General features: G+C 37.1%; 1 protein-coding gene across 1 annotated transcript in view; it reads right to left on the bottom strand.

Moving 5' to 3' along the window:
* LOC103033099 (protein shisa-like-2A) overlaps positions 1–22,245 on the bottom strand; it is a 35,887-nt gene extending 13,642 nt beyond the window's left edge. The window contains exon 1 of the mRNA XM_007233108.3: positions 21,231–22,245. Coding sequence (XP_007233170.1) covers positions 21,231–21,412 — 182 coding nt within the window. The 5' untranslated portion in view covers positions 21,413–22,245. The remainder of the gene's footprint in view (positions 1–21,230) is intronic.
* Between the last annotated feature and the right edge of the window lie 4,355 nt (positions 22,246–26,600).

Raw genomic sequence — 26,600 nt, 5'->3', positions numbered from 1 at the left:
GCAGCCAATCACAGTCTACTTACAAGCAGGTCACTCAAGATATCTGAACATTTATATGTATTTAGTCAACATAGCAAATGGTGACCTGTAGTGCTTGCTGACACCACTACAAATTAACCCATAATTGACCTCTATTATTCACAACTCACAAATGTTTTTTTTTTCTTCAAGCTTCAGTGACCTTCTTACATGTTTAGAAGGGAAGAAAGCAAATTGTATTGCTATCGAATGGTAGTACAAAGGAATACACACTTGGGAAGGATGTAGCTCTGGCCTGAAGGTTAGAGGAGTAGCCTTGCAACAGGAAAGACCCGTGTTTGATTCCCTGAAGAGCTAACCTTCTACTGCTCCACTGGTGCTGTAGCTGTAGCAGAAGCTCCATGGGGTGGAATGATCCTTATAAAAGAACAACTAGGCAAAAATGTATTAGTTAAATGTATGCACAATGTAAACACTAGTGAACAAACAGCATCATGAAGACCAAGGAACTCACCAGAGAGGTCAGAGATAAATTTGTGGTGAAGTTTAAAGCAGGGTTCTCCCTAAGAGCACTGTTTAATCGATCATCCAAAAATGGAAAATGTATTCTACAACTGCAAACCTACAAAGACATGGCTGTTCACCCAAACTGACAGATCAAGCAAGAAGAGCACTGATCAGAGAAGCAGCCAAGAGGCCCATGGTCACTCTGGAGCAGGGGTGTCCAAACTACGGCCCGCGGGCCGCTCCAAAAAAGGAAACGGGACACCCCTGCTCCAGAGTGACCATGGGCCTCTTGGCTGCTTCTCTGGTATTTTAGAAATAGAATGAAAGTTGGCCCGCTGTTAAGCAGGTTTTTATAATGTGAGATTCAAAGTTTGAACGCTAGGTGTCAGAAACGGGACAAAGAGTCTAAAAGCGGAGAGGGTGCACATTTCTAGTGCAGAAAAACTGGCCAAAGAGTCCAAAAGCGGAGAGGCTGCGCATTTCTAGCGCAGAAAAACAGGGCAAAAGAGTCTAAAAGCGGAGAGGGTGCGCATTTCTAGCGCAGAAAAACGGGGCAAAAGAGTCTAAAAGCGGAGAGGGTGCGCATTTCTAGCGCAGAATAACGGGGCAAAAGAGTCTAAAAGCGGAGAGGGTGCGCATTTATAGCGCAGAAAAACTGGCCAAAGAGTCTAAAAGAGGAGAGGGTGCGCATTTCTAGCGCAGAAAAACTGGCCAAAGAGTCTAAAAGTGGAGAGAGTGTGCATTTCTAGCGCAGAAAAACTGGCCAAAGAGTCCAAAAGTTGCCGTAATTAAGGAGTTTAATATTAAGAGACATCATGAAATTAAACATCAACTTGAAAAATCTTATTTTATACAAGACTGTCAAAGATTAAGATAGTAAGTCAAGTAAAATGGTGTGTAAATGAAATAATTAAATGAAATTATTTAAAGTGGTATATTTCATTATTTGTTTTATTACAGAGTTTGTGGCCCGTGACTTCAAATATATTTCTCCTTCTGGCCCCCAACAAAAAAAATCCACAGCTCACAGGTGGAAGAATCTGTCGTAAGGGCTAAAATCTCAGTCTCTAGACGCGCAAAGCTAGTAGAGACAAACCCAGTTAATCCACAATTAACTGTTCAACGTTTCTGATGGCAGTATTTTTCAGTTCATTTACAGTGTATGGATACCTATAACTGCACAGTACTATGGCAATTAAACCCCCCAAACATATATAGTACATATGGTTATTGGAAACAATAATTACAGTATTATAATGTATTTATTTATGCCTCAATAAGCTCTTGACGCTGCAATCTTTCTCCAGAGTGAATTACTATAATTTTACATTTTTATAATCTTTACTGGAAACGTTTGGTCATTAACTTATTGTTAAGTTTCTTTTAACAATGGTAACATGTTAAAGTTATATACAGTGCTGTGAAACAAGTATTTTCTCCCTTTTTGTTTTTGTTTTTTATCTCATTTACATTTTCAGAAGAACCAACACATTTTAACATCAGACAAATATATGCTGAGTACATATAAAACAGTTTTTAAATTATAATTACATTTATTACAGAAAAAAATCTATTCAAACCAACTTGGTATTTGTCCGTTTACTGACAGTGAGACTTCTCTGTGGAGAAATTTTGTTCTGCTCTGAGCCATTCGGAGGTGTACTTGCTGGTGTACTTTTGGATCATTGTCCTGTTGCAAAACTCAAGTATTCCTGAGTTTAAGGTCACAAACTGATGGCTGGATATTCTCCTTCAGGATTGTCTGGTAAAGATTAGAATGAATGGTTCCATCAATTACAGCAAATTGTCCAGGTCCTAAAGCAGCAAAGCAGCCCCAGACCATCACACTGTTTTACAAACCATGTTTTACGTTCAGTATAATGTTCTTTTTATGAAATGCTGTATTCATTTTACGTCAAATGTTGGACAATTGGACATACGTCTTTGAAAAGTTCCACTTTTGTCTAGTCAGTCCAGAATAGTACAGAATATTTTTAATAATCCTAATAATCAATAAGATGTTTGCAAGTGAGACCTGCAGTTCTTTAGATGTTGTTTTAGGTTCTTTTGTGACCTCCTAGATTAGTTTCTATGCTCTTTTGGAGTAACTTCACTCCTGAGAGGTTTCCCCAGTGTTCCTTGTTATCTTTTCTAATGACTTTTCTAATAACTTTTTCCAGACTGATATGTTAAAATGTAGGCATGACAAAAAAAAAAAATACTTTTTACAGCACAGGATGTAGATATGGCTTGGCACTCCATCCTGGGTTAAAGCTCTTAGTGCTTGGTGGTTGTGTACAGAGTATACAGTGTGCAATTAGCTCCTGATTCTCAACTGTATGGGTTATTTGCGTGTAGGGTGCTTGTTGTAAAGCATCCTTGGATTTCTTAAAAGGTTATATATAAGGGTTTATTCATCTGTTCATGGACCATCAAGTACAAATGAAAAAACTATGAGTACTACAGGAACAAAGGAGTACTTAAGGGTGCCTTGAGTCATTACAGACCATAAAGCAACCCTACCAAGCTGGATTATACAGACTGAAATTGACAGGGACAAAGGTGCCACAAGGTTATCATTACACTACAGAACAAACTTGATCTTCCCCCTTTATATATGTTTTTTTACCTGTTACATGTGTGCTACATTTACTTATTAGGTTAAGTGGTTCCTTGACTAAGGTTATGTAAAGCATATCCACATTCATTACAGTTTGTATGTAATGCATTAGTAGAGGGGGCTTGGGCAACAATCAGGGTCTGAAAATAATGAGCTTTCAAAAGCTTTCCATTACGCTGATAGTAATAAGATTACAATTTCTTTGTATTCTTGCCAACATAGAGGGTCTAATGTTGGTGTTTTATTCTGCTAGAACATTTCATTGCTGGTATTGCAAAGCTACACGTTTTCAGATGTAGAGCACTTCATAGACCTGCTCTGCTATCTAATTACTCATATACTTAAACATTGAAAACATAAAAAAAAAATCAAGGTAACATTTTCCATTGACCCTTATTAAAGCGGCTGCCTGTAGTAGGGGTGGGCGATATGGCTCTAAAATAATATTACGATATTTCAGGGTATTTTTGCGATAACTATATACTTGGCGATATAGGAAAACTAAAATAATTCATTCATTTCAGGAATATAGTATAAGAGTATAACAGCATAATCATAATGTGGCAAAATAAATAATATAGCATAAAATAATATAATGCAGCAAAAAATATTGCAGAATATTTAGTGCATGCATATAAACTGCAAACTAAAACAATTATACAATAAATACACCTAAAGCTTCATAGAAAATAATAGACTACTTATAAGACAGAACAGCCCTATTATCACGATATGGATTTTTAATATCATGATATTTCTGTGTCACGATATATTGTATACGATATAATATCGCCCACCCCTAGTCTGTAGTATTTAGTTTCTAAACTGAAAGCAGGGGCATTTCTGAGTGAAGAAGGGATAATATATTGTGTTTAATGATACCAGTGTGCTGAAATGACCAGCCCTGTTAAGCCTAATATAATTATTCTAAATATTGGGGTTTCGGGTCCCTTTTCCTGGGAGTTCTCTTGGCCACGTCACGTGTCTTTAAGTCACATGTATAGCCTCTAAAAGAGGATCTGGCCAGTGTTGCCAACTTAGCGACTTTGTCGCTATATTTAGCGACTTTTCAGACCCTCTAGTGACTTTCTTTTTAAAAAAGCGACTAGCGACCAATCTAGCGAGTTTTTGCGGTGTTATTGGAGACCCGTGAGCCCCGCCCACAACACTCACATACAGAGCACACCCACACCGCTCCACATCCATGCTGCACATCAACTGCACATGCCCAGAGCTGCCGCTGACTGACCCCGCCCCGTATTTACAGAACAGGATGTAAATATAAACGCATCTTCAATGTGACACGAAAAAAAATCACTGAATTTAACTCACACAGTCTCAGTCACTTATTCACCACGTAGCCTGTCACTCACCTCCTCCACAGTGTCTGCCTCTTTGTAAAAAGCTGAACATCTAGCTAGCTACCTTATCATTGAACAATTTGTCTATAATAGGTTTGAAAAAAAAAAAAATAAGAAAAAAAAAAAAAAAAAGTAGAATAACAGTTCCGGCTAACTGCTTCTCTTATAGTTATTTTAAGAAATGACTCCCTATTTAAAAAGCTAATTTAAAAAGCTCCCTATTTAAAGAGTTCATTTGTAACATTTCTAACATATTTATGGTGTTTTTTACTCACTTTTTTCTCTCCCACAACGTTAATCCTTTACAGCTTCAAAAACATGTATTATGCAAATTAGGCGATGACGTCATTTAGCGACTTTTAGGACAGCCAATAGCTACTTTCCTTACTGACGAGAGAGAGGCGGCAACAGCGGAAAAAAGTTGAGATATTTTCAACTTAATGCAAATGAGAAGGGAGTTTTGCTAGGCGGTAGTCAATCAGCACCATGCGGACACCAACCACAGGCTGAACTACAGAGTGAGAAAACGAGTACAGCTATTTCAGACTTTACTCCTTTACTCTACATTACCTCTCTGTTTGATTGCAGAGACGGAGGACAGGCTGGTCCTGAGCTGGATATTTTAGCAGGGTTCACCGGGCGATAAAGGAATGGATTTTAATAAACTTGCTTGTGTGTTGGAGAAAGGGCCTGGCAGCGATGCCGTGCCGCTGCAGTTTGAACTTAACTTACTGTTACTGAACGCGCGCGGCTTGATGGAGCAATGAAGATTCAGTTGGGGAAACTCAGACCTCAGTAGCTCATTCACTCAGTAAAAACAAAGGAGAGTCCGCGCTAGGATTAATATTGGACTGGCTATTTCAGTTATTTGGCTTTTACTACTATCTTCTAAAACGCTGTGGATTTTATTGCCTGTATCATAGTGTAGCTGCTGTAGTTACCTTGCTAGATACTATATATATATATATATATATAAGGTTATACTGTAAAAGGTGATTTGTGTAGTCACAAAGTTCTTACCCAATACTTGGGCTGTGAGTCTGTTTGGGTGGCGATATGGTAGTGAGTCAGTGTGTTTCAGGGGCTGCATCCTTTGAAGGACTCATTTGAAGGCCGATTACGTCACAGCGGAGCGACTAGGCTGTCCCATTTCAAAGGCTCCTTGAGGCCGACGAATGCGCCCTACTTTTCCTCGGAAACGAAGGATGCACAGGGTGTATACTTCACAGCCCACAGTATCCCAAGATTCATTGCATGTCGGCTTATTTCAGCAAATAAAATAGCGGTGTCAGCTGTATTATGTAGTATATTTAGTATTATGTAGTTTATAGATATATAAATACTCATAACTTATTCATATATTTATTTATATTATTATTTATATACTATATTATTTATATTATTTAGTTATATTATAATTATATTACAAATATATTTAGTATATAAGTATTATTTAGTTTATATATGTAGTATTATGTAGTTTATAGATATATAAATACTTATATACTTATAATATACTTATATATTGTATGTATTAATGTATTGTTTAGTATATATATATATATATAGAATTTATATATCTTTTTATATATCTATAAACTACATAATACTATATATGTAATAAATTATATATATATATATATATATATATATAATTATAATAATAATAAAATAATAATATAATGCACCTACATGAGCATATTTAGGTTGTGCTTATCAGACAGTTTATTTTGTGTTCAGTCTGATATGCTTTGAAGGTAATAAATTTGCATTTCAACTTCATTTCAAATGCCCTTTTATTTGTTTATTTTCAGTTCCACCCGTTCATGTTTAAAACATTTAAGTAATTGCACAGTTAATTAACCTGGACTTAATTCATTTGGTATTTTGTGGTCTGAAGCAAAACTAGAATCAAAATCTCTAGCTCATTTTTTCAGCTCTGACCTCGGTTGTGGCGGGTAAAATCTCAAACAGGAAACAGGAAGTACTTCGTAGGGTAGACTGTCCCATTTCAGTAAAGCCGCTGCAGCCTACCCGTCCTTCGAAGGTCACACCTTCGTAGACCACGTCCTTCGAAGGATGCAGCCCCTGAATTGGGACACACCTAATAAGTCTAATTCGCCCCCTAGTGGCTACAGAGCTTTCTATATTTCTGAGAGTGCAATACATAACATTTGCCCTCTACTGATTATTATTTATTGCTCATATATATATATATATATATATATATATGATTATTGCAAACAATATAAATAGCTACAGTCTAACTGTCTATTTATACTTAATGCTAGTGTCAGCTAGTTTATCAGCTGGTAAGTAAAGGTGACTGTTTATTATTCTCACATGATTGCTTATAAAAAATGCCTTCAGACTGCATATTGCCATATTTGGTTTTCTAGCCAACTGTTTGTTGGCTGTAATTGCGCTCTACACTGTGGCAGTATTTCATCTAAAATGTACAAACTATTCTTTACAACATGGAATACTATTTCACACTGCAATTTTTTTTACATTAACCTGCATTACAAACGCTAAACAAAACAATCACAATATGTAACTGAACTAAAAATATAAAAAAAACTAATATACAGTATTTACACTGACAACCGTATATAACAACTCTTACATCCTCTGAAGACATTTTCCTCTGACTGAGCTCTCTCTCTCTCTCTCTCTCTCTGGCTGAACATAACCTTGAATCGGATTTATCCGCTCTGAAAGGAGACCGCATCACACCCGCCCAGTTTAAAATGATTCTTCTGCATGCTCGGAGCAATTACCCATTCTCACCTAAATCCCCCAAATCCCAAAAGTTACGGACATCAGCTTTAAGTAGATTCCACATAAAATACTTTATGGTACCCTTTTTTAAGGTTACAGCAAGGTGGAGGGACACATTTGCTAAAAAATTTCTGTACTTCTGTTTTTTATTAGTTAAATGCAACCAAACATATAACTCCACATTCCATTTACTGTTGCTAGAAAAAAATATGCGTGAAATGTCTGAATTATTTACATATATTACAAAAAACTGATCAGTTATCAATTAATATTTAAAATAATATAACAGATTTGGTTATTATTATTATTGGCATGTCAATTCTGTTGTATACTTACATTTACTCCACTCTTTAAACAAACAAAAAAAAAAACTCGTAGCGTTTGGTCTTAAATTTGTGTATTAAATTTTTCCTATTAAAAGTACTTCTTACGATGTTGTCCTTTTATTAAAAAGAATATAACTTTACGGTTCATAGAGATTTTTAGCAGCAGTTACTATAAACATTAGATAACCCAAACCCTCCTAGTCTGTTAGCAGAACAAGACATTATCATATATTTTTATTGCATTATATTGGTATTGTTGTGATTCATTGCTCTCATCACTGACCTTGCGTGTAAAGCCACTGTTGTGCCGAATTTAGCACCCCTGCCAGAAAAAGCACCCCCTCTCGGCAGCGCATCTGCGAGGTCTTCTAGATAAAAGCGGAGATAATTGCTTTTGGTAACTTTACTTAGAAACTAGCTCCTGAGAGGGGCTGCTTTTCATGGCTTGGGTGAAGATTTTCGTGCATTTTTAAAATAGAAGTTTTAAAACAATTTCTGCTTTTTTGTAGTATAATTTTTTGGGGGGGGGGGGGGGGGGGGGCGGGCAAATCCACCTATTCCTGATATCCGGTTCCGACACCATCGGTTTACAGTGATATAGTTTGGCCAGCATTAGTTTATTCAGCTCGTCAGTATGTTTTAGTGAGCTTTAAACAGTTATAAAAGCAGTAACTCATCGGTAAGCTTTAAAGCGCAACCTTTAAAAAAACAAATCAAAGGAGTCAGTTAAAAGACTCAAAATTAAATGTGTCTGATTAAAGTTTTACCAAGTGTTACTTTTCATCCACTTTAATCCTTTTAAAATGTGCTTTTTTCTGATAATTAAAAGATCCCCGAGGCACAATCGTGTTTGAAAAGATGTGAAGCACTAAAAAAGGAATACTTCAAGAAAACAGATTAACGCTAAGTGCACTGTTATATAAATGAATGAACTGACAGCTGAAGCTGCACTGATTGGTTTGAATACACGAGCATGAATAACATACCCATCATAAATGCACAGCTTTATGATGTGCCTACATGTTTGCTATTTCCAGGCCTTTTTGACAAAATGATTAAGGCTTTGATCAGCATGTAAAAAAAAAACTAAGTTTCAGAATTAGAAAACATGAATATCTTTGGATGTGGAAGACTGTAGATTAGTTTGATTGATTGATACGGTTGGTAAAGCTACAGCAGATGAACACAGTGATATTTGAGAAGTGAAATGAAGTTTATAGGATTTACAGAAAGTGTGCAATAATTCTTTAAACAAATTTAGGCAGGTGCATCAATTTGGGCAGCCTTGTCGTTTTCAACACAAATATTTTTGGTTAGCTCACTGACCCCTGACCTACATACACAATCGAATCCAATTATGAGAAAGGGTGAAGATGGCTAATTTCAAGTTTTTCTCCTCTACTGCATTTTCTCTGAAGAGTGGCAACATGGGAGCCTCAAAACACAACTCTCAAATGACCTGAAAACAAAGATTGCTCAACATCATGGTTTAGGGGAAGGATATAAAAAGCTATCTCAGAGATTTCAGCTGTCAGTTTCCACTGTGAGGAACATAGTGAAGAAAAGGAAGACCACAGGCACAGTTCTAGTTAAGACCTGAAGTGGCAGACCAAGAAAAATCTCAGATAGTCAGAGGAGAAGGATGATGAGAACAGTCATAGTCAACCCACAGACCAGCTCTAAAGATCTACAACATCATCTTATTGCAGATGGAGTCACTGTGCATCGTTTTAAACTATTCAGCTCACTTTGCACAAGGAGAGGCTGTATGGAAGTGTAATGCAGAAGAAGCCTTTTATGTGAACACGCCACAAACAGAGTCACTTGAGGTATGCTAAAGAACATTTAGACAAGCCAGCTTCATTTTGGAATAACGTGCTGTGGACTGATAAAATTAAAATTGAGTAATTTAGAGGGTGGTATGCATGAAGGAAAATGAACACAGCATTCCAGGACAAAAACTTGGTGCCCACAGTAAAATTTGGTGGCGCTTCTTTCATCATGCTGTGGGGCTGTGTGGTCAGTGCAAAACCATTAAACCTATTCTTGCCCCATTTAAAAAAAAAAAAAAATCTCAGGTTCATACTATTTGCGATGAAATAAAAGACTAAAAAAATTAAAGAAACACTGCATTTTTTTAATTTGATTTTTTAAAAAGATTTATTTCAAATTTTCTCCCATTTTTTCTCACAATTTAGCTAGGCCAACTATCCCACCCACTCAGCTGCTACTCAGCTGTATACCCCCCATCACTAGAGATGCCACAACAGAGTGAAGACTAGCACATGCCTCCTCTGACACATGTGAATCAGCCACCGCCTCTTTTTGAACTGCAGCTGATGCAGCATCACAGCGCACTCGGATGAAAGCGCAGCGACTAAGTTCTGATACATCAGCTCACAGACGACTTGTGCTGATCGACATCACTCTTTGGAGTGATGAAGGAAAAGAACGCCATCTACACACCCAGAGAGAGCAAGGCCAATTGTGCTCTCTCAGGGCTCCAGCAGCTGACGACAAGCTGCATAGGCTGATTTGATAGCAGTGGAGAATTAAAGTTCAGCTGCTGGATTGTTCATTTAGGGCATTGTATTGTATTGGCTTCAAAAAGAAAACAGTTGTTGCAGCAATTCATTATTAGTGTCAAAACATTCAATCTGAAATTACCTTTTATTATCATTTAGTATTTTATTTTATTTTTCTGGTTCACCATAAAGGATGCAGCCTCTACTGTCTGTTGCACCATATAAGGTGGAACGGGAAAGATAGCTAGCTAATATGATGCACTTATAGTGTTTTTAATGCTTGTTATGAAGAAATGGCCAGAAAACATTGAAACTACACAATAAACCAGGGTTTCTCAACTGGGGGGCTGCGGACCACCAGGGGGCCTCTGCATGAGTGTAGCCCCGCCCTCCGAAAAAAATGTCCGCACACACACACACACACACGAGCCTCTCACACACAGAACAGCTGCCTTTCAACCCCGGAGGAGAAGCTGAAAACCGATTTATAGAACTATAGATCACAGTGAGGTTGATTAAAAATCTTAAACTTATGATTGACTACACCTGTTGCTTCATTTGAATTAAAAAGACGTCACGGATACGCCCACACGGATACGCCCACACGGCAAGACGAGTCATCAGGTGTTCTGTCGAGTTGTGCTACCTGGTCAAACCGTGCTACTCTTATTTGCCTAAATCACCGTTTCAGGGTAAAGTTATGGTAGCAAGAGTTTATTATACTCTGTTTGTTTTTAGATATTTATTATTATTATTATTATTATTATTATTATTATTATTATTATTATTATTAGGGGGCTTGATGCTTTCAAGTTGTAAACAGATGGTTCGTAAGGTAAAAAAAAGTTTGAGAGCCCCTGCAATAAACCATGGTAATATTGTGGTTACCATAAACAGAAGGGTGGGGCCAAGAGGTAGAGTGAAATGGGATTCAGCCTTAGAATCCTGCGTCATGTTGTTTAACATCAGCATCCAGAGTCTGAGAGAGCACAATAGGCCATGCACACTTGGTGGGAGTTTGAAAAAAGACTGACCTCATATGCATGTGTGGAAGCATCTGCTTGTTCTAACACTCCTAGTGTCCTAGGAACATTGATAATCATAGGGGGATCGACCCTAGTGAAAAAAAGTAGATTAAAGTATACTAAGCATTATTATGCTATAATGCACTAAAGTGTTCTTGTAGCCACATTATTAATCAGTATATTTAAAGAGTGCTAAAATGGAACAACATTTTTTTGTACTTATTATAGTTTAATTGTATAAAAATAGTACAAAAGTCTTAAATTGTGCTAACTGTAATACAATGGAACTATTTTAAATATACTCAAGTGACATTTAAACATACTGCTTCATGTATGTAACCCCATATTTTAAAAATGCTTACAATACAATTCCAATACATTTAATGAGTATTACAACTGTATCACTATTATACACCAGATATATTAGAAATGTACTAAAAATGTATGTTAAATATATATACATTAGAGTACAACTATGCTTTATGTTCCTGTCTTTTGTAAGTAGCACACTTCTAGTATACTTTGTTGGGTATAAAAATATATTTTACTATACATTTACTTTACATTTTTTTTAAATACACTGTATTGTACTTTTTTCTAAAGTATGATCAAAATTTACTTTCAAACATTTGATGAAAGCATAATATTGATGACATTTTTATATATTTTAAGTAGGTACATAAATCTTTTAGTATATTTACAGCATACTTAGACATTTGTCAATATAATAAAATTATATAAAAAATATATATATATTGAACTGAGTGGGGAAAAAAATAAAAAATAAAAAAGCAGTGAAAGTCGCTCTATGCACGACTGCACTAGTGAGTTCGACTGCTACGGATTGTGAGCACAGTTTCAGACGGTAATCAGTGGAGAATTTTGCAGAGCTCTTTGCTTTGAGTGAATTTTATTGGAATTGGCAGGAATTCCCCTTTTATTTATATAAATAAATGCACATAATATCACATAAAAAGGATTAAATACAAGTTAAGCCTGAATATATTCTGACTGGAATGCTTCTGACAGGCACAGATTCAAAGCTGAACTATTCAGTGAATTTTGTGGCCTTGTTCCTTTTTGGAAATGGTTTATAAAATATTCTCAAAGTATAAAAAAAATGATGGAAGTTCAATTCACACCACACCAGGTCCCTAAACCCCTATTATTTCTTTTACCAGTGCCTGACATCGCTTTTACTGCGCCCATATATCCCTGGCTGACTCTGGAGGATCAATACTGGACTTTGTTCTCATTTCTAAAAACTTCATTGAATTATTCACAAGCTTCTCTGTGAGAAACTGCAGCACAATATACTGTGAGGAACTTTCAAGAGACCTTCACTGCAGCTGTTGAGTCACGTACACATTCGATTGGTTTAATATATTTGATTTAGCTCCCAAAGAGGCTCAAAAAAACAGTAGCTGTGAACAAAGAGTTTGTTACCCTTGGGGGTTGTCCATAACTTTAATCCCTTAACATTCAGAGAGTACCTGCAGGTAATGCTAATTTAATTGACTTTGATGAATTTATTAATGTTTTAATACAGCCATTAATCAAAAAAAGTGAAAGTGTTGAATTAACTTTTGAGTTCGTTTCTTTTTTAGGGTTTAAATAACACATTTAACACCATGCATTTTTTTTTGTTAGCAAACAATTGCAATTCATTTAACTCCCTAAACCAGGGGCCAAACCTGTTACGTTGGGGGCCAGAAGGAGAAATATATGTGCAGTCCACAGATTCTGTGATAAAACAAATAATGAAATATACCACTTTAAATAATACATTTTCCTGATTACTTTCATTTACACACCAATTTTACTTGAGTTACTATCTTTATCTATCTTTGACAGTGTTGTTTAAACTAAGAATTTTCAAATGAATGTTTCGTATCATGATGTCTCTTAATATTATACTCCTTCATTACGGTGACTGATTACGTTTGTAGTGTTTTAGTCTCTTTGGCCCATTTTCTTTGCTACAACTGCGCACTCTCACAGCATTTAGACTCTTTGGCTCGTTTTCTGTGCTACAACTGTGCACTCTTGCTGCTTTTAGACTCTTCTGAAACCTAGCGTTTAAACTTTAAATCTCACATTATAAAAACCTTAATAGCGGGCCAACTTTCAGTTTATTTCTAAAATACCTCGTGGGCCATTCCAAAAAAGGAAATGGGCTGCAAATGGCCTGCGGGCAGTAGTTTGGACACCCATGGCCTAAACTTCTAAGCTAACATTAAAAAAAGGTTTAAAAATGTTAACAAAAAAGATTAGTCACAATTTAACTATTGCATAATCACATAAAAGTAACATGTTTAGAAAAAAACAGCTCTGCTTCTTGATGCACTGTTGCAAACCCATTTCCCTATTACATAGGAAATATAATCCAGCCCTTTTTACACTATACAGTTACTGTATAGTAAATGGTAACTGGCTCTAATAGCCTACAACTGTATTGTCAAGCAAACAACTATTACATAAGCTATAACTGAAGGTTGCTCTTTTGGGCAAAACCGCACCCTAAAGGTGAGTTAAGATTGTGGGGACACATCTGTTATACAGCTCTGGGAAAAATAAGAGACCACTTAAAAAAGATGAGTTTCTTTGATTTTACCAAATTAAAAACCTCTGGAATATAATCAAGAGGAAGATGGATGATCACAAGCCATCAAACCAAGCTGAACTGCTTGAATTTCAGAAGCAGAAGGGGCATAATGTTATCCAAAAGCAGTGTGCAAGACTGGTGGAGGAGAACATGAGGTTATTGAGGTCTAAAAGCTCTGTATGCTTTTTTGTTATTTCAGCTATTTCTCATTTTCTGCAAATAAATGCTCTAAATGACAATATATTTATTTGGAATTTGGGAGAGATGTTGTCCTTAGATAGAATAAAACAACAATGTTCATTTTACTCAAACATAAACCTATAAATAGCAAAATCAGGGAAACTGATTCAGAAACTGAATCGTTCTCTTAATTTTTTTTCAGAGCTGTATATATAAATAAATGATAACAGGACCAATAGGGAAATTGTTTGGTGAAATGTACTAAGACTTGCTTTTTGTAGAGTTCAGCTGTTCAATTAAGGTAATAATCAATGAAAATCTGAAATGAACTCTACTCTAAAAAAAAAAACACACACATGTGCAGATTCTATTTTCGGTTAACAGTATGATGGGGGGGGGGGACATCTGGTTGCCTCCAACTGCACAAAAGTATTTTTTTTAAGCATATTTGTTTATTTGGGTTACTGAAATATTTAACTAATATTTAACTCTCAGTATAATACTAAACACCATTTGAATATCAGTTGATGCTTATATAGTAACCTGGCTTTAGAGCTATAATATGCATTCTCTTTATTTAAAGCTTCTTTAAAAAGCAGTGGAATTCCCCACTGAAGGTCAGACCACATAAATATATGATTCACATGAAAAAAAAAAGCATTTTATTAAATAGTGAACGTCATGTTCTGTTATTATTTAACCAATGCTAAAAAGAACTTTCCCACACTTTGGAAGTTAGAGTGCTGTAAAAAAGTATTTGCCTCCTTACATATTTCTTTTGTTTTTGCTTTTTATGATACTTTTTGCTTATGAAACAAACTTTAATATCAAACAAATATAACACGAGAAAGGAATCAAGGAATCACTTAAATAGAATCTGACAACATGAAGCAGGATAAAAGATCTCAAAAAGCAACACATTATACCATGATCTGAAGTAATTTAAGAACAGATATGAAAAAACTAAATAATTGACATCTTTCAGTCTGGAAAAGGTTACAAAGTAATTTCTAAGGATTTGAGACTCCACTGGACCACAGTGAGAGCTAATATTCACAAATGGAGAAAATATGGAACACTGGTGAACCTTCCCAGGAGTGACTGGCCTAATTAAATTACTCCAAAATAAAGGGCATGGACAACTCATCCAGGAGGTCAAAAAAGAACTGCAGATAAAAAACACTGCTGAACAAAAAGAACACAACAGCCCATCTTACATTTAATAACAAACATATTGGTGATCACCAGGACTTTAAAACATTTATTTTGTGGGCTGATGAGACAAAAGTAAAACTTTTTGGATGGTGCGTGTCCTCTTACATCTGGCATAAAACTAACACATAATGTTAGAAAAAGGACATCATACTGAAAGTCAAACATGGTGGAGGTAGTGTGATGGTCTGTGGCTGCTTTGCTGCTTTAAGACCTGGACAACTTGCTGTATTTGATGGAACCATAAATCAGTACCACTGGCCATCAGTATGTGACCTTAAGCTCAGGCATAGTTGGGTTATGTAGCAGGACAATGATCTCAAACACACCAGCATCTGAATGGCTCAAAAAAAAATAAAATGAAGGTTTTGGAGTGGCCTATAAGGAACAGGCCGGTTATGCTAAAAAAAATTTAAATACGGCTTAATTAAACAATTCTGCAAAGAAAAGTGGGCCAAATTATTCCTTAAGATGTGCCTTGCAGGAATATTTTGATTACAAAAACCCTCAGAATAAAGTTCAGTATAAAACCTTAGTAAATACAAATCAGTGCACTCAAAGTAATCAATATCTACAATGTTAACCGTTACAGTGTTGAATGAACAGAGTGGAACCTGTTTGCCTTGAAAGTGTGAACTTGCTGAAAGTATCTTATTAATGAAACATCAAAGTGTCAAACACAGAAGATGTTATTATATTATAACATAAATTATATAATATATATACATATATTAATATTTAAATAGAATATAATGTACACATGTACAGATATAGGCATGTTGACGTTGTATATCTCTGCCATAATCTTGCTCTCTTATTGGCTGCTGCTAGTCTCTTCCAGTCACAACGCTCACTATAAACAAAAAACAGCTCATACATTTTCTTTTAAAGTTAGGTCTATTTTTTCTTTTTGATGAAACAGAGTTAACAATTTGCGTTCACTTTATTTGAGTACAGTTTACTGAAGTTAACTTTCATCAATCATCACATCAAAGCCGCTTAATTAATTCTGAGTCACGGAGAAGCCAAAGCCAGGGTGAACCACAGGAAAAGCCATTACTCACAAATGGTAAACCTTCCCAGAACCACTTCTGGCCGACCAAAATTACTTTAAAAGTGCAGCGACAACTCATCCAAGAGGTCCCAAAAAAAAAACACAACCACATACAAAAAACTGCAGGCTTCACTGGCCTCAGTTATGGTCGGTGTTCATGACTCCACCATAAGAAAGAGAAAAAAAAAATTGTCTTGGCACTGCAGTGTGCCAAGACCAAAACCACTGCTGAGTAAAAAGAACAACAAGGCTTTTTTTAATGCTGCTTTTCACACTACCATATTTAGAACCACTGACAGGTTCTGTCAGACGTTAATTAGAGGTTCGCAAAGCCAAGCAAAGCACTGGAGACCACTTGGCTGAGATCATTAGGATCGTGTCTTTCAGCTCTCCACACATAACTAAGTGACAATAACTAAGTCAGCGGCGAGCGAACATTGATTCGATGACAGCAACTTCAGTTACATTATTAGTGGATACAATATGCATTATTATTAGCTATAGCTATAATAACAAAATAGCAAGCACAAATGAAACAAACACAACAGGACGGTTAAGTTAATCAGTTTGGGCAAATCACATGTTTTCTAGAACTCAAAGGACCATTATGTTTCCAACTGTAAGAATAGTAAGAATTCCCAGATGATAAAAAAAATCCCCACCACACACTATTCCCTGAACATCAGTGAGGATGTGACAATAGCTTCAGCAGTGTACGAGAAGGTCTTTGTTAAGTTCACCAATATGGAACATCCACAATCCCACACAAGACCACAGGACCACAAGTTTCCATTTGTGACAAGAAGCCAAATTCCAATGAAATGATTGTATCTGTACTAGGGCTGCACGATATATCGTTTAAGCATCGTCATCGCGATGTGCACATGTGCGATAGTCACATCGCGGGAGGTGCGATGTTGCAACGTTCAGATTCTTCACTCAAGAAAAAGATGTCTGCTGCTAAGAAGGGCAAGGAGAGTGGGAGCGGGCGTGAACACGAGGTAACCGCATGGCTTAACACGTGATGTAAACGCAGCGCAGACAGACTGTCCAAAGCTTTGCACAGGTATCCCCAGTTAAAGCCAGAATCACGATTTTAATCCCAGAAACACGCTCTTATTTACCTTTTAAAAGACCATTTATTATTTGATTAAAATTATTATTTGAATAATGTTGTTTTGCTGTTTTTCTCGGGTTTTGAGTGCTTGGCTGACTCTAAAGCGCTGACTCAGCTCTCGGTCTGTCTATAGAGGATTAGAGCTTAGGGTCGGGTCGGGTTCCAGAAAATAGCCTGAGACGTAGGCATCTGTTTTTTAATGCTATTTTTATTTTATATAAAGCTCTGGCGTGATAATCACAATTTAGCTAAGTAACCAAGGTTGTTATTGTTAACGAATACGAATGAAATGACGAAAACTAAAAGTGAAAAAAACTGTTCGTTAACTGAAACTAATAACAATAGTATTTAAAAGAAAAAACTGTAATTAAATAGAACTATACTGTGTTTATAAAACTAACTAAAATGATTGAAAATTGAAATTACAGATAGAATATCCTTTGTTTTCGTGATTGTTCATTTATTTGTAAGCGCTGTTTCCACAAGCAGTTTTACAGTGGGCGGTGTTGTGCGAAATCCTGCTCGTGAAGCGGAGTCGGATTCTGCGGGGAGACGGATTTCAGCACAACAGTGTTAGCGCGCGGTACCTCACGGTCTGTGAAGTTACTTATTTTTCTTGTTTCAATGCTCGCGCTAGCCGTGAAATAACGACAGAAAACACGCAGGAAGCTGCAGAAGTCTGTATGGGATTAGAATATGAGCGCAAGGGAGATAAAAGAACGTGTTCTGTAGTGAAACAGGAGATACAGTATGAGGAATAAACACCACACAGCTATAAGTCCATCTGAGAAGCAGCTGTGAGAAGCTTTACCTGTGAGTAGCTCATACACCTGAGCACCCCACGCGGGAGGATGAACTGATTAATCTCTGATAAAGCTCTATGATGAATTAATAATAACTAACTAAAACTAAACACTTTAGACTTGCAGCGCTGTGTGGAGCTGTTCTTTTTTTTTTTTTTCTTAAATAATAGGTCTATGCTTCTTCAGTGTTGCAAAGTTAATTAAAGTCATTCAAACTTTAAAACGGGTCAAATTGACCCGGAAGGTGAATATTATGATTAATGTTATCAAGTTAGTCAGATGATATATTTGCACAGTGCACATTAACGATGGTCCAGTTAGATAGCTGTTAATTTACCTATTGAACACTTCAACATAACATCACATCATCATAACATACTCTCCACCACTGCTTATTGGTCAACTTACTGAAGACTAATCGACTAATCAGCTCATTAACAAGCCCATGCAGAGTTGCAGTGGGTGTGTTAAAGTAGAGAAACCACTAAAATGTGCAGGCAGGGAGTCTCCAGGACAGGATAAATAAAGTATCTATCTATCTATCTATCTATCTATCTATCTATCTATCTATCTATCTATCTATCTATCTATCTATCTATCTATCTATCTATCTATCTATCTATCTATCTATCTATCTATCTATCTATCTATCTATCTATCTATCTATCTATCTATCTATCTATCTATCTAATATGACCATTATGTCAATATCAGAGCAGGTAAGGTTCCCACCAAACACTATACTCACTATATATATCACAGTTATGATCACAAATATCAAGGAGGAAATAATAGATTTTCAGCTCTACAAGAAAAGGCCTGTTTTAAGTAGACCAATCTGAGCCAGTTGCAGGTTTTTTGGAATTCAACAGGACCCACTAATGCAGCCATTATGTTTCCAGGCATGACAGCAAGCCAACATCCCAGGAGGTACAGTACCTCCCACACAGTATTCCCCAAACTCACTCATGATCACGAACATCAGCGAGGAGATAACATCAAATTCAGCCTTCTTTAAGTTGACCAATTGGGGCCAATGGCACGTTTTTGGAATCGACCATTACGTTTCCAGTGGTAAGAAATAGACACATTTCCAAGAGGTCATTTACTGCACACTATTTCCCAAACGTTAATGAGGATGAAACAACACCTACAGCCTTATAACAGAAAGTTATCTTTAATTTGACCAATATAGGCCAATAACAGGCTTTTTGAAAGTGTTGATTAACAGGACCATTGCAACTCTACACCCCAAACTCACCATTAGTGTGTAGTATTTCCAACAAGGGCTACCTTCCACACTTGCTTTTCCACACTTACATGCAGAACATGTGCCAAAATGAAATGGAAAATCACTATTGCACTTGATCTCTTTATTCACCCTAGAACACTAGCATTAAAATTAGCAACACCATCACTAGTTTTGGAACCCTTCATTAATTTTACAACATACAACATACAACACAAAATAAAAAGGGACCATGAATGACCCTATAAAAAAAAAACTGAAAAATGATTGGAAAATCAGGTAATTCTTAACAGGTAATATCCTAAAAAAATAAAAAATAAAAAATAAATACTGCTGGGAACTTGGTCTTTGGTCCACTCATTTCATGGAAATGTGAGCGCCTGATTTGAACACACAAACACAGTAAATAACATCAGGTAAATTACAAACATTAAATATGTTACTCTCTATAAAAAAAAAATCACCTGAACACACGCCTCTTAAAAAAAACATAGATAGCATTAACGACATCAATGAGCCCTGAAGCTCCCCAAAGTCTCATGCATCTCAGACAACACAATAAATATCACACGAAAAATTTGTGTGGGTGAAAATCACTCAGCATTAGCATTCAAGGGTTAAAAAACAAAACCAAACGTTGAATTCATGTCAGAATTGCACACAAGACTGCTTAAAAACCTCCTTGCAATCAGCTTAACTGCATTGTATTCCACTATATGATGCTGTGAATGTTCGAAAGCAAATCCCAATGGCCAGGATTGCATTTCATCTACGAGCAGCACTGTATTCATGCAAAGATGAAATGTAAACACTGTCCAATCAGAACCCACTGCTGAAATTGGGGCGGGGCTGAGAAATCAGTCAGAGTAAAACTCAATAAGAGAAAGCCTGAAGTACAGTTATAGAGAGCTTGCTTCTAACTGGTTTCTCAGCCCCGCCCCAAGTTCAGTAGTGGGTTCTGATTGGACAGTGATTAGATTTCATTTTTACATAAATACTGCGCTGCTATTAGATGAAATGCACTCCTGTGCATTTGTGATTTGCTTTTGAACATTTGCAGTGTCACACAGTGGAACACAATGCCATTGAGATGACTGAATTTTAAGGAGGTCTGTGTGCAATTCTGACATGAAATCGGCATTTAGTTTTTTTTTTTCAATAAAGAGATCAAGTGCAGTGAAATGTAATGTAATAGTTGCTTTGCATTTAGTTTTGGCACGTATTCTGCATGTTAGCGAGGAAAATCACTGGTGGATTTCATTTTACATTTGTCCAACATTAATATTGGGTTCTGCTTCTAATGGTTAAACTTATCCAGGACAGCATCACCTTAAAATGGTAACTTGCTCTTATGGCCTACAACAATGTGCCCAGATACTCTACCATCATAATAAATATAAGTGATTTTCATTGGGCAAGACTACACACTGATTGTGAGTCAGGATTGAAATGACACCAGATCCAGATGCAAAAGAAAAGATTTACTTTTTTGTGTAATGCACTAAAAAATATTAGTAGACTTTATCTTTTTTTTTTAGTTTGTCTCATCTGTTCAGTTGAGGTAATATTTACTCAAACACTCAAAAGTTGGAGCAAAGTGTTTCTTTAAATGGCAACTAATTAAAGACAAAATAAAGAAGAATCAACACCAGGAGAGCTGAGTCAAGCTTTTCAACACACTGCAAGCAGACTCTAAAATACTACACTGCCAAAGAAAATTCTTGAACTCAAATTTTTAGTCTAACTAAGAGAATAAACTCAAACAATGAAACACTTTACACATTTCTCTCCAACTCCAGATTATCCGTCATCCATTATCAACAAATTTCTGGGAAGTAATCAGTGCCAGCTAAGTTCTTTTGTTTGCACTGTTCAAGAAGTCTTACCTCAGCCACCACATGTAGCTGTACTCATAGGGAAAGAAGCTGTTGGGGTCATCGCAGCAGTACTTGACATCATTGAAGCCGCAGCAGAAGATGGCACGAGCGTCCCCGTCCGCTTTGGGGCAGCTGAAGGAGCTCACAAAGACGTTCTCTGCACTGTAATAGGAGGTGCAGTCCGCGCTCATACTGAGCCAAAGCGCTAGCCAGATCAGATCCCACACAGGTGTAGAGAGATTTGGAAACACTGTCCGGAAAAGATCACAGGGGATGGAAAGGAGTCCAGGAAAATTCGAGAGGAACAGGAGTTTCACTTCTAAAAGGGGTGAAAGAAATTCGAGAGAAGTGTTCAAAAAACAGAGAGCGAACAGAAGAGTTTGGGGACAGGAGTTCTCTCCAAAGACGAGAGGAACTCTTGAAAAATGATAAAGGGAACTGGTAAATCCTCCACAAAATGGTCAAAAAGTCAAAATCAGGCAAACGAACTGGGTTACCATTCACAGAAATGTCAAAATCTCAGAGGCAACAGGACGCCTCTTTAAAAAATCTTAAAAGTGACCCAACAGCAACTCGAAAGCGGAAAGTGTCGTCCAAAAAAGGTAGTAAGTACTTTGCCGAAAAGCGCAAAGAGTATAATATACATCTCCAATGAAAGCCAAACAGGATAGACTTCACCAAAACAGTGAGAAGGAACCAGAAGATCTGTCCACACTGTTTGCAAGCAGAGTTCCAAGCAGGAGAACCTCCTTTAAAACAGCAAAGGTAAGAGTTCTCTTTAAAAACCCCAAGGCACAGAGTATAGAAAAGCAATTACAGGATCAGGAGCTCCTTCCAGAAACAGCAGAAAAGCCCAGAGTCAAGTAGAGATCTTGTCTTCTTACCTTCTTGCCTTACAGTGGACTATCTGCCTGTTCTTCTTTCCTTTATGCCACAGCTCCCCTTAGCAGCATCCCCACAGAGTGTTTCCACTGAGAGCACTGTGATCTCTTCTAGTAGAAAAGGAGCAAAAGCAGCACACTGATGACCGTCGTGCATCTGAGCTCTTTTCTTCCATCAGGTCCCTCCTCCCCTTTTCCCCTCCTCCTCCTCCTCTCCCCTTTAGCTCTCCCTATTCCTCTACCTTGCCTTTCTCCTGTTCCAACCTCATAATGCATGTGCATCTATGTTCAGTCAATTCAGTTTATCTGGCACCTCCAGCCAAACAGTGACAGTTCAGTTTAAGGACAAATTCCATTTTGCTGGAGCCTTCTGGGTAAAAATCTGCTCATTATTGTCTCACTCGCATTTGCAAGATTCGCAAAATCTGTCTCCCAAAAGCAACAAAGCATTCAAGCCTTTTCATTTGATTTAATTCATTCTACAAGTCAAAGACAATCTAAGAAACACAGTCTTGGCATGTTTCCAAATAGATTCCATTCCATAATGAACCCTAATGGGAAACTGGCTAAATGAGGTCCATTACTGCTCTTTCCTCAAGACTTAATGGTTCCTAATGGGGATTAAAAACATCAACTATTTAAATTTAGATGCGGAAAACAGAACAACGTCAGTGTGTTACAAGAGAGCTCAGCCAAGTTAAGGTACGTTTAACAGAAAATTCACATTCTAATGGGGTAATTAATGCACTCCTCCTGTCCCTGCTGCCTGTTTTTGCACTGAGGCCAGGCAGTCAACTACAACTACTACACAAAATATACACATAACACATAAAGGAGAAGGCAGCTCAGGGGGAGTGGCTACACACTGACGGTGAGAGTAGGTGACAGCAACACATGCCCATTATGCAAACAGGAATGAGACAGGAGTTTTACACATTAAGGTTTGAAACTATTGGGTTTTTGGGCCAAATGTATAGTGAGTGACCTATAAAATATTTTAACAGTTTAATAGAAACAATAAAACGTTAAAACAGTGCAATCAGGGCCTAATTGGGTAATAAAGGCAATCCTCCAGTCCCAACACAGTGTGAAGCGCCTGCCATCCTGTACCTGTGAAAAACCTGTGAGTATACTAACTAACTGACTGGAAGATATGCACCAAAAATTTGGCAATTTAAAATATTTTTGGGCTGGAAATGGCATAAAATAAATAATGAAAAAATATACAATTTATTAGACAATTAGTTGAGACATTACTTAAGTACTGTTACCAGTGGGGCAGGTACAGATACAAGCAAGGGCGTAGGAGCGGGCTTGATATTGGGGGGGGACACATTTGCCAATATGAACCTATTTGTGGAAATTACTTTTAATTAAAAGTAAATTATTATTATAAGGTGATTTTACAACCTAAACATGTTACTCCACGTTACAGTTACTGTTGTTAAAACAAATTATGCATGCAATGTCTGAATTATATACATATAACCAAAATGATCAGTTATCACCTAATATTTATAATAATATAACAGATTTGTTTATTATTATTATTATTATTATTATGTATTGTCATGTCAATTCTGTTGTATATTTACATTCTCTCCTGCGCTTTTTTTTTTTACTGAGAGCTCTTCTTCAGATGGGGTCCTTTTATGTAAAAGAATGTAACTTTACGTTTCATAGAGATTTTTATAAACGTCAGGACATGTGGTCTTACTGTGAACTACAAATGAACAGAAGTCAGGTTAGATCAGTGTTTCTCAACCCTGTTCTTACATATTCTACTGCATATTAAAACTGTTCTGCATATTCTACAGCTTCCTCTGGTGGATATACATGATTAATTTAGGCTCCATAGGGGGCTAAAGGATTTTAACAGGTAAACTCAGTAAATGACTGTTTATTAGCTGATCAGGTGGAAAACACTAGTTTAGGGCAGTGATCGGGGTTAAGTAACTGCTTTAAACTACCAACTTAAAGTACTGTACTACATTCTGGCTATCCTCTACATCCAGCTTCTAGATAACTAGTTATCTAAATGAATTTTCGTTCATTATAGCTCACAGTAAGTCCTGTAATCCTAAATTAATAAACATAGTTTGAAAATGAAATAGTAAATAGATTATCTGATCAGGTACAGGGCAATTTGAACATATAGGTTTTTTTCTTTAACCTTGACTCCCAATCTAGCTAATTCCAAAATTAAGCTAACTCACTCACACAGCTGCAGTTTATTAATCACAGTGGGTTTAAACTGTGTGCTGATTCAGATACGTGTATTTTAACCAGCTATCAGAAACATATCATCACAGTTTACGTGGTTAACAGCTCATACCAGCTTAAGCTGTGTTTTGGAACCTGGTAACTGGTTTCTAGCTGGTAACTGGTTCATAGCTGGTCAGAATGTCTAAAACCAGCTACCAGTTACCAGGTACGAATCAGCTACAAGCTGGTTTTAGATGTTCTGACCAGCTATGACCAGATAGTTTTTTTTATTATTAACTTATTCACTTAATGTACATTTACAGGTATTTTTAAAGTGTGAGGGTTTTTAATAATGTGGCCAATAAAAAAATTACTTATAAAAAGACCAGATAGTTTTATTTTCCATGTATCTCTGACTGTGTATTTAAAGTAACATCACTTAAGAAATGATTACATTGACAGTACAAGACTGGCAGTTTGACCTTTGAAGAATCAGCATCAAGATCATTCTCAGATCCAGCAATCACACCAGTGATTATAATATGCTAATCTAGTGTTAATCAAGTCACAAATTCTGATCCTTATTAAGGAGTAACAAGAACACTTCATTAACAAGAGCTGGTCTATTATCTATGAGTGGATAGCATCTTTACTCTTTACTAATTTCAGTTTCTAATATTAACGGATGAAAGCTACACAAAATCAATTCTCTTTAAATAGAACTAGATTTGTTAGAGCTCTATTTAAGGAGGGAACCGGGGCTTTATTAAAGGGGAATCCCAGTAATCTTTCTGCTTAATTAAAAAGTTCAGGAGAAACTTCAGTCAGAACCTCAATCAGAGTTAGTCGCTGTGTTACTGAAATAATCTAGAGCCATAGAGTGCAATCTGAACCTCTAAAAGATCTCTCACAGAGTTACTACAAGATAAAGTCATTATGTTTATAGAATATAGTCATAACATTTTGAAAGCATATTGTGGTTATCGTGTTCCCCTCTAAGTGCTGTTCTTGGGTTCAAGTCCCTATCTGGGTGGAGTGTCCATGTTCTCCTCATCCAGGTGGGTTTCCTCCCATTGAGCTTACAAATATATCTACGCTGATGGTTGTGATGGTCTGGAAGTGAGGTCAATTTCTGGTTATAAGGTGATTAATATCTTGGTAGAGGAAAACAGAGGTGTACCACTGACTGATTGGAACCCTGACAACAGTCCCCATCAGACATCCTACACATGACTGCACCACAGCATGCAAACCCAATTTTTACATCAACAACAAACAGAATACTAAAAAAATAACATTGTTGCATGCACCCGTAAATTATCTTCAAAGCATGAATGAGCAAATCAGTTTCCTCTGCTGAGAGGTGCAGAAGATGTGTGCCGTTAAATTACCAATCTGCCAAAGTCAGAGCGCACCTGGCTCTTAAGCGGAATGGTAAGTGATGCACTGTTTTATTTCACGTGTTATGCCCAAAACACACCCATGATTAATCAAGAGAATTAGGTGTGTGGTTGATGTCTCTGCTATAGATCACTAAAATGGACCACACCCCTAATAATTTACATATCTACCTGAGATGCGTCAACTGCATGCTTGGTTTCTTAGTACCAAGTACTAAGAAATGTAATCTTACAAACTTCACATTTCATTAGTCACAGTTTGACACAATGTGTCCCCCTCAGAGTTTTTCAATGAGCCAGAAATAAGAATAAAATGAGACATAAGAGATCACAAAGCTGGTACTGTCTGTGGGAGATAAAAAAATATCCAGGTACAAACATCAGAAATTCAGTTTGGGGCAGATCAGTTACAGAGCGAAATGAATGAGATTAGAAGTTCAAAATCCGAATTTTTGCTCAGATCATATTTGGCTATCTTGTCGGTAGTGTTGTGTGTGAACCAGTTCAAAAGAACGCGTTCATTGAACACGCTCATTTTTTTTGTGAACGTTGAACTGGGCGAGAGAGAGAGAGAGGAGCAACGACGCAGAGATCGCGGAGCAACGATACGGAGAGCGCGGAGCAACGACGCGGAGAGCGTGAGGGCGAGAGAGAGAGAGGAGCAACGACGCGAGGAGCAATGGCGCGGAGAGCGCGAGGGTGAGAGAGAGAGAGAGAGAGAGGAGCAACAATGCGGAGAGCGCGGAGCGCGGAGCAACACTGCGGAGAGCGTGGAGCCGCGGAGCAACGATGCGGAGAGTGCGAGGCCGAGAGAGAGAGAGAGGAGCAATGACGTGAGAGCGCGGAGATACAGAGAGAGAGAGAGACCAGTTATGAGAGTGAGAGAAAGCTCT

This window comes from Astyanax mexicanus, chromosome 13, assembly GCF_023375975.1.
Source record: "Astyanax mexicanus isolate ESR-SI-001 chromosome 13, AstMex3_surface, whole genome shotgun sequence".
NCBI lineage: Eukaryota > Metazoa > Chordata > Actinopteri > Characiformes > Acestrorhamphidae > Astyanax > Astyanax mexicanus.
The sequence above is the reverse complement of the archived record's forward strand: the minus strand, read 5'-3'. Positions and strand labels throughout refer to the sequence as shown.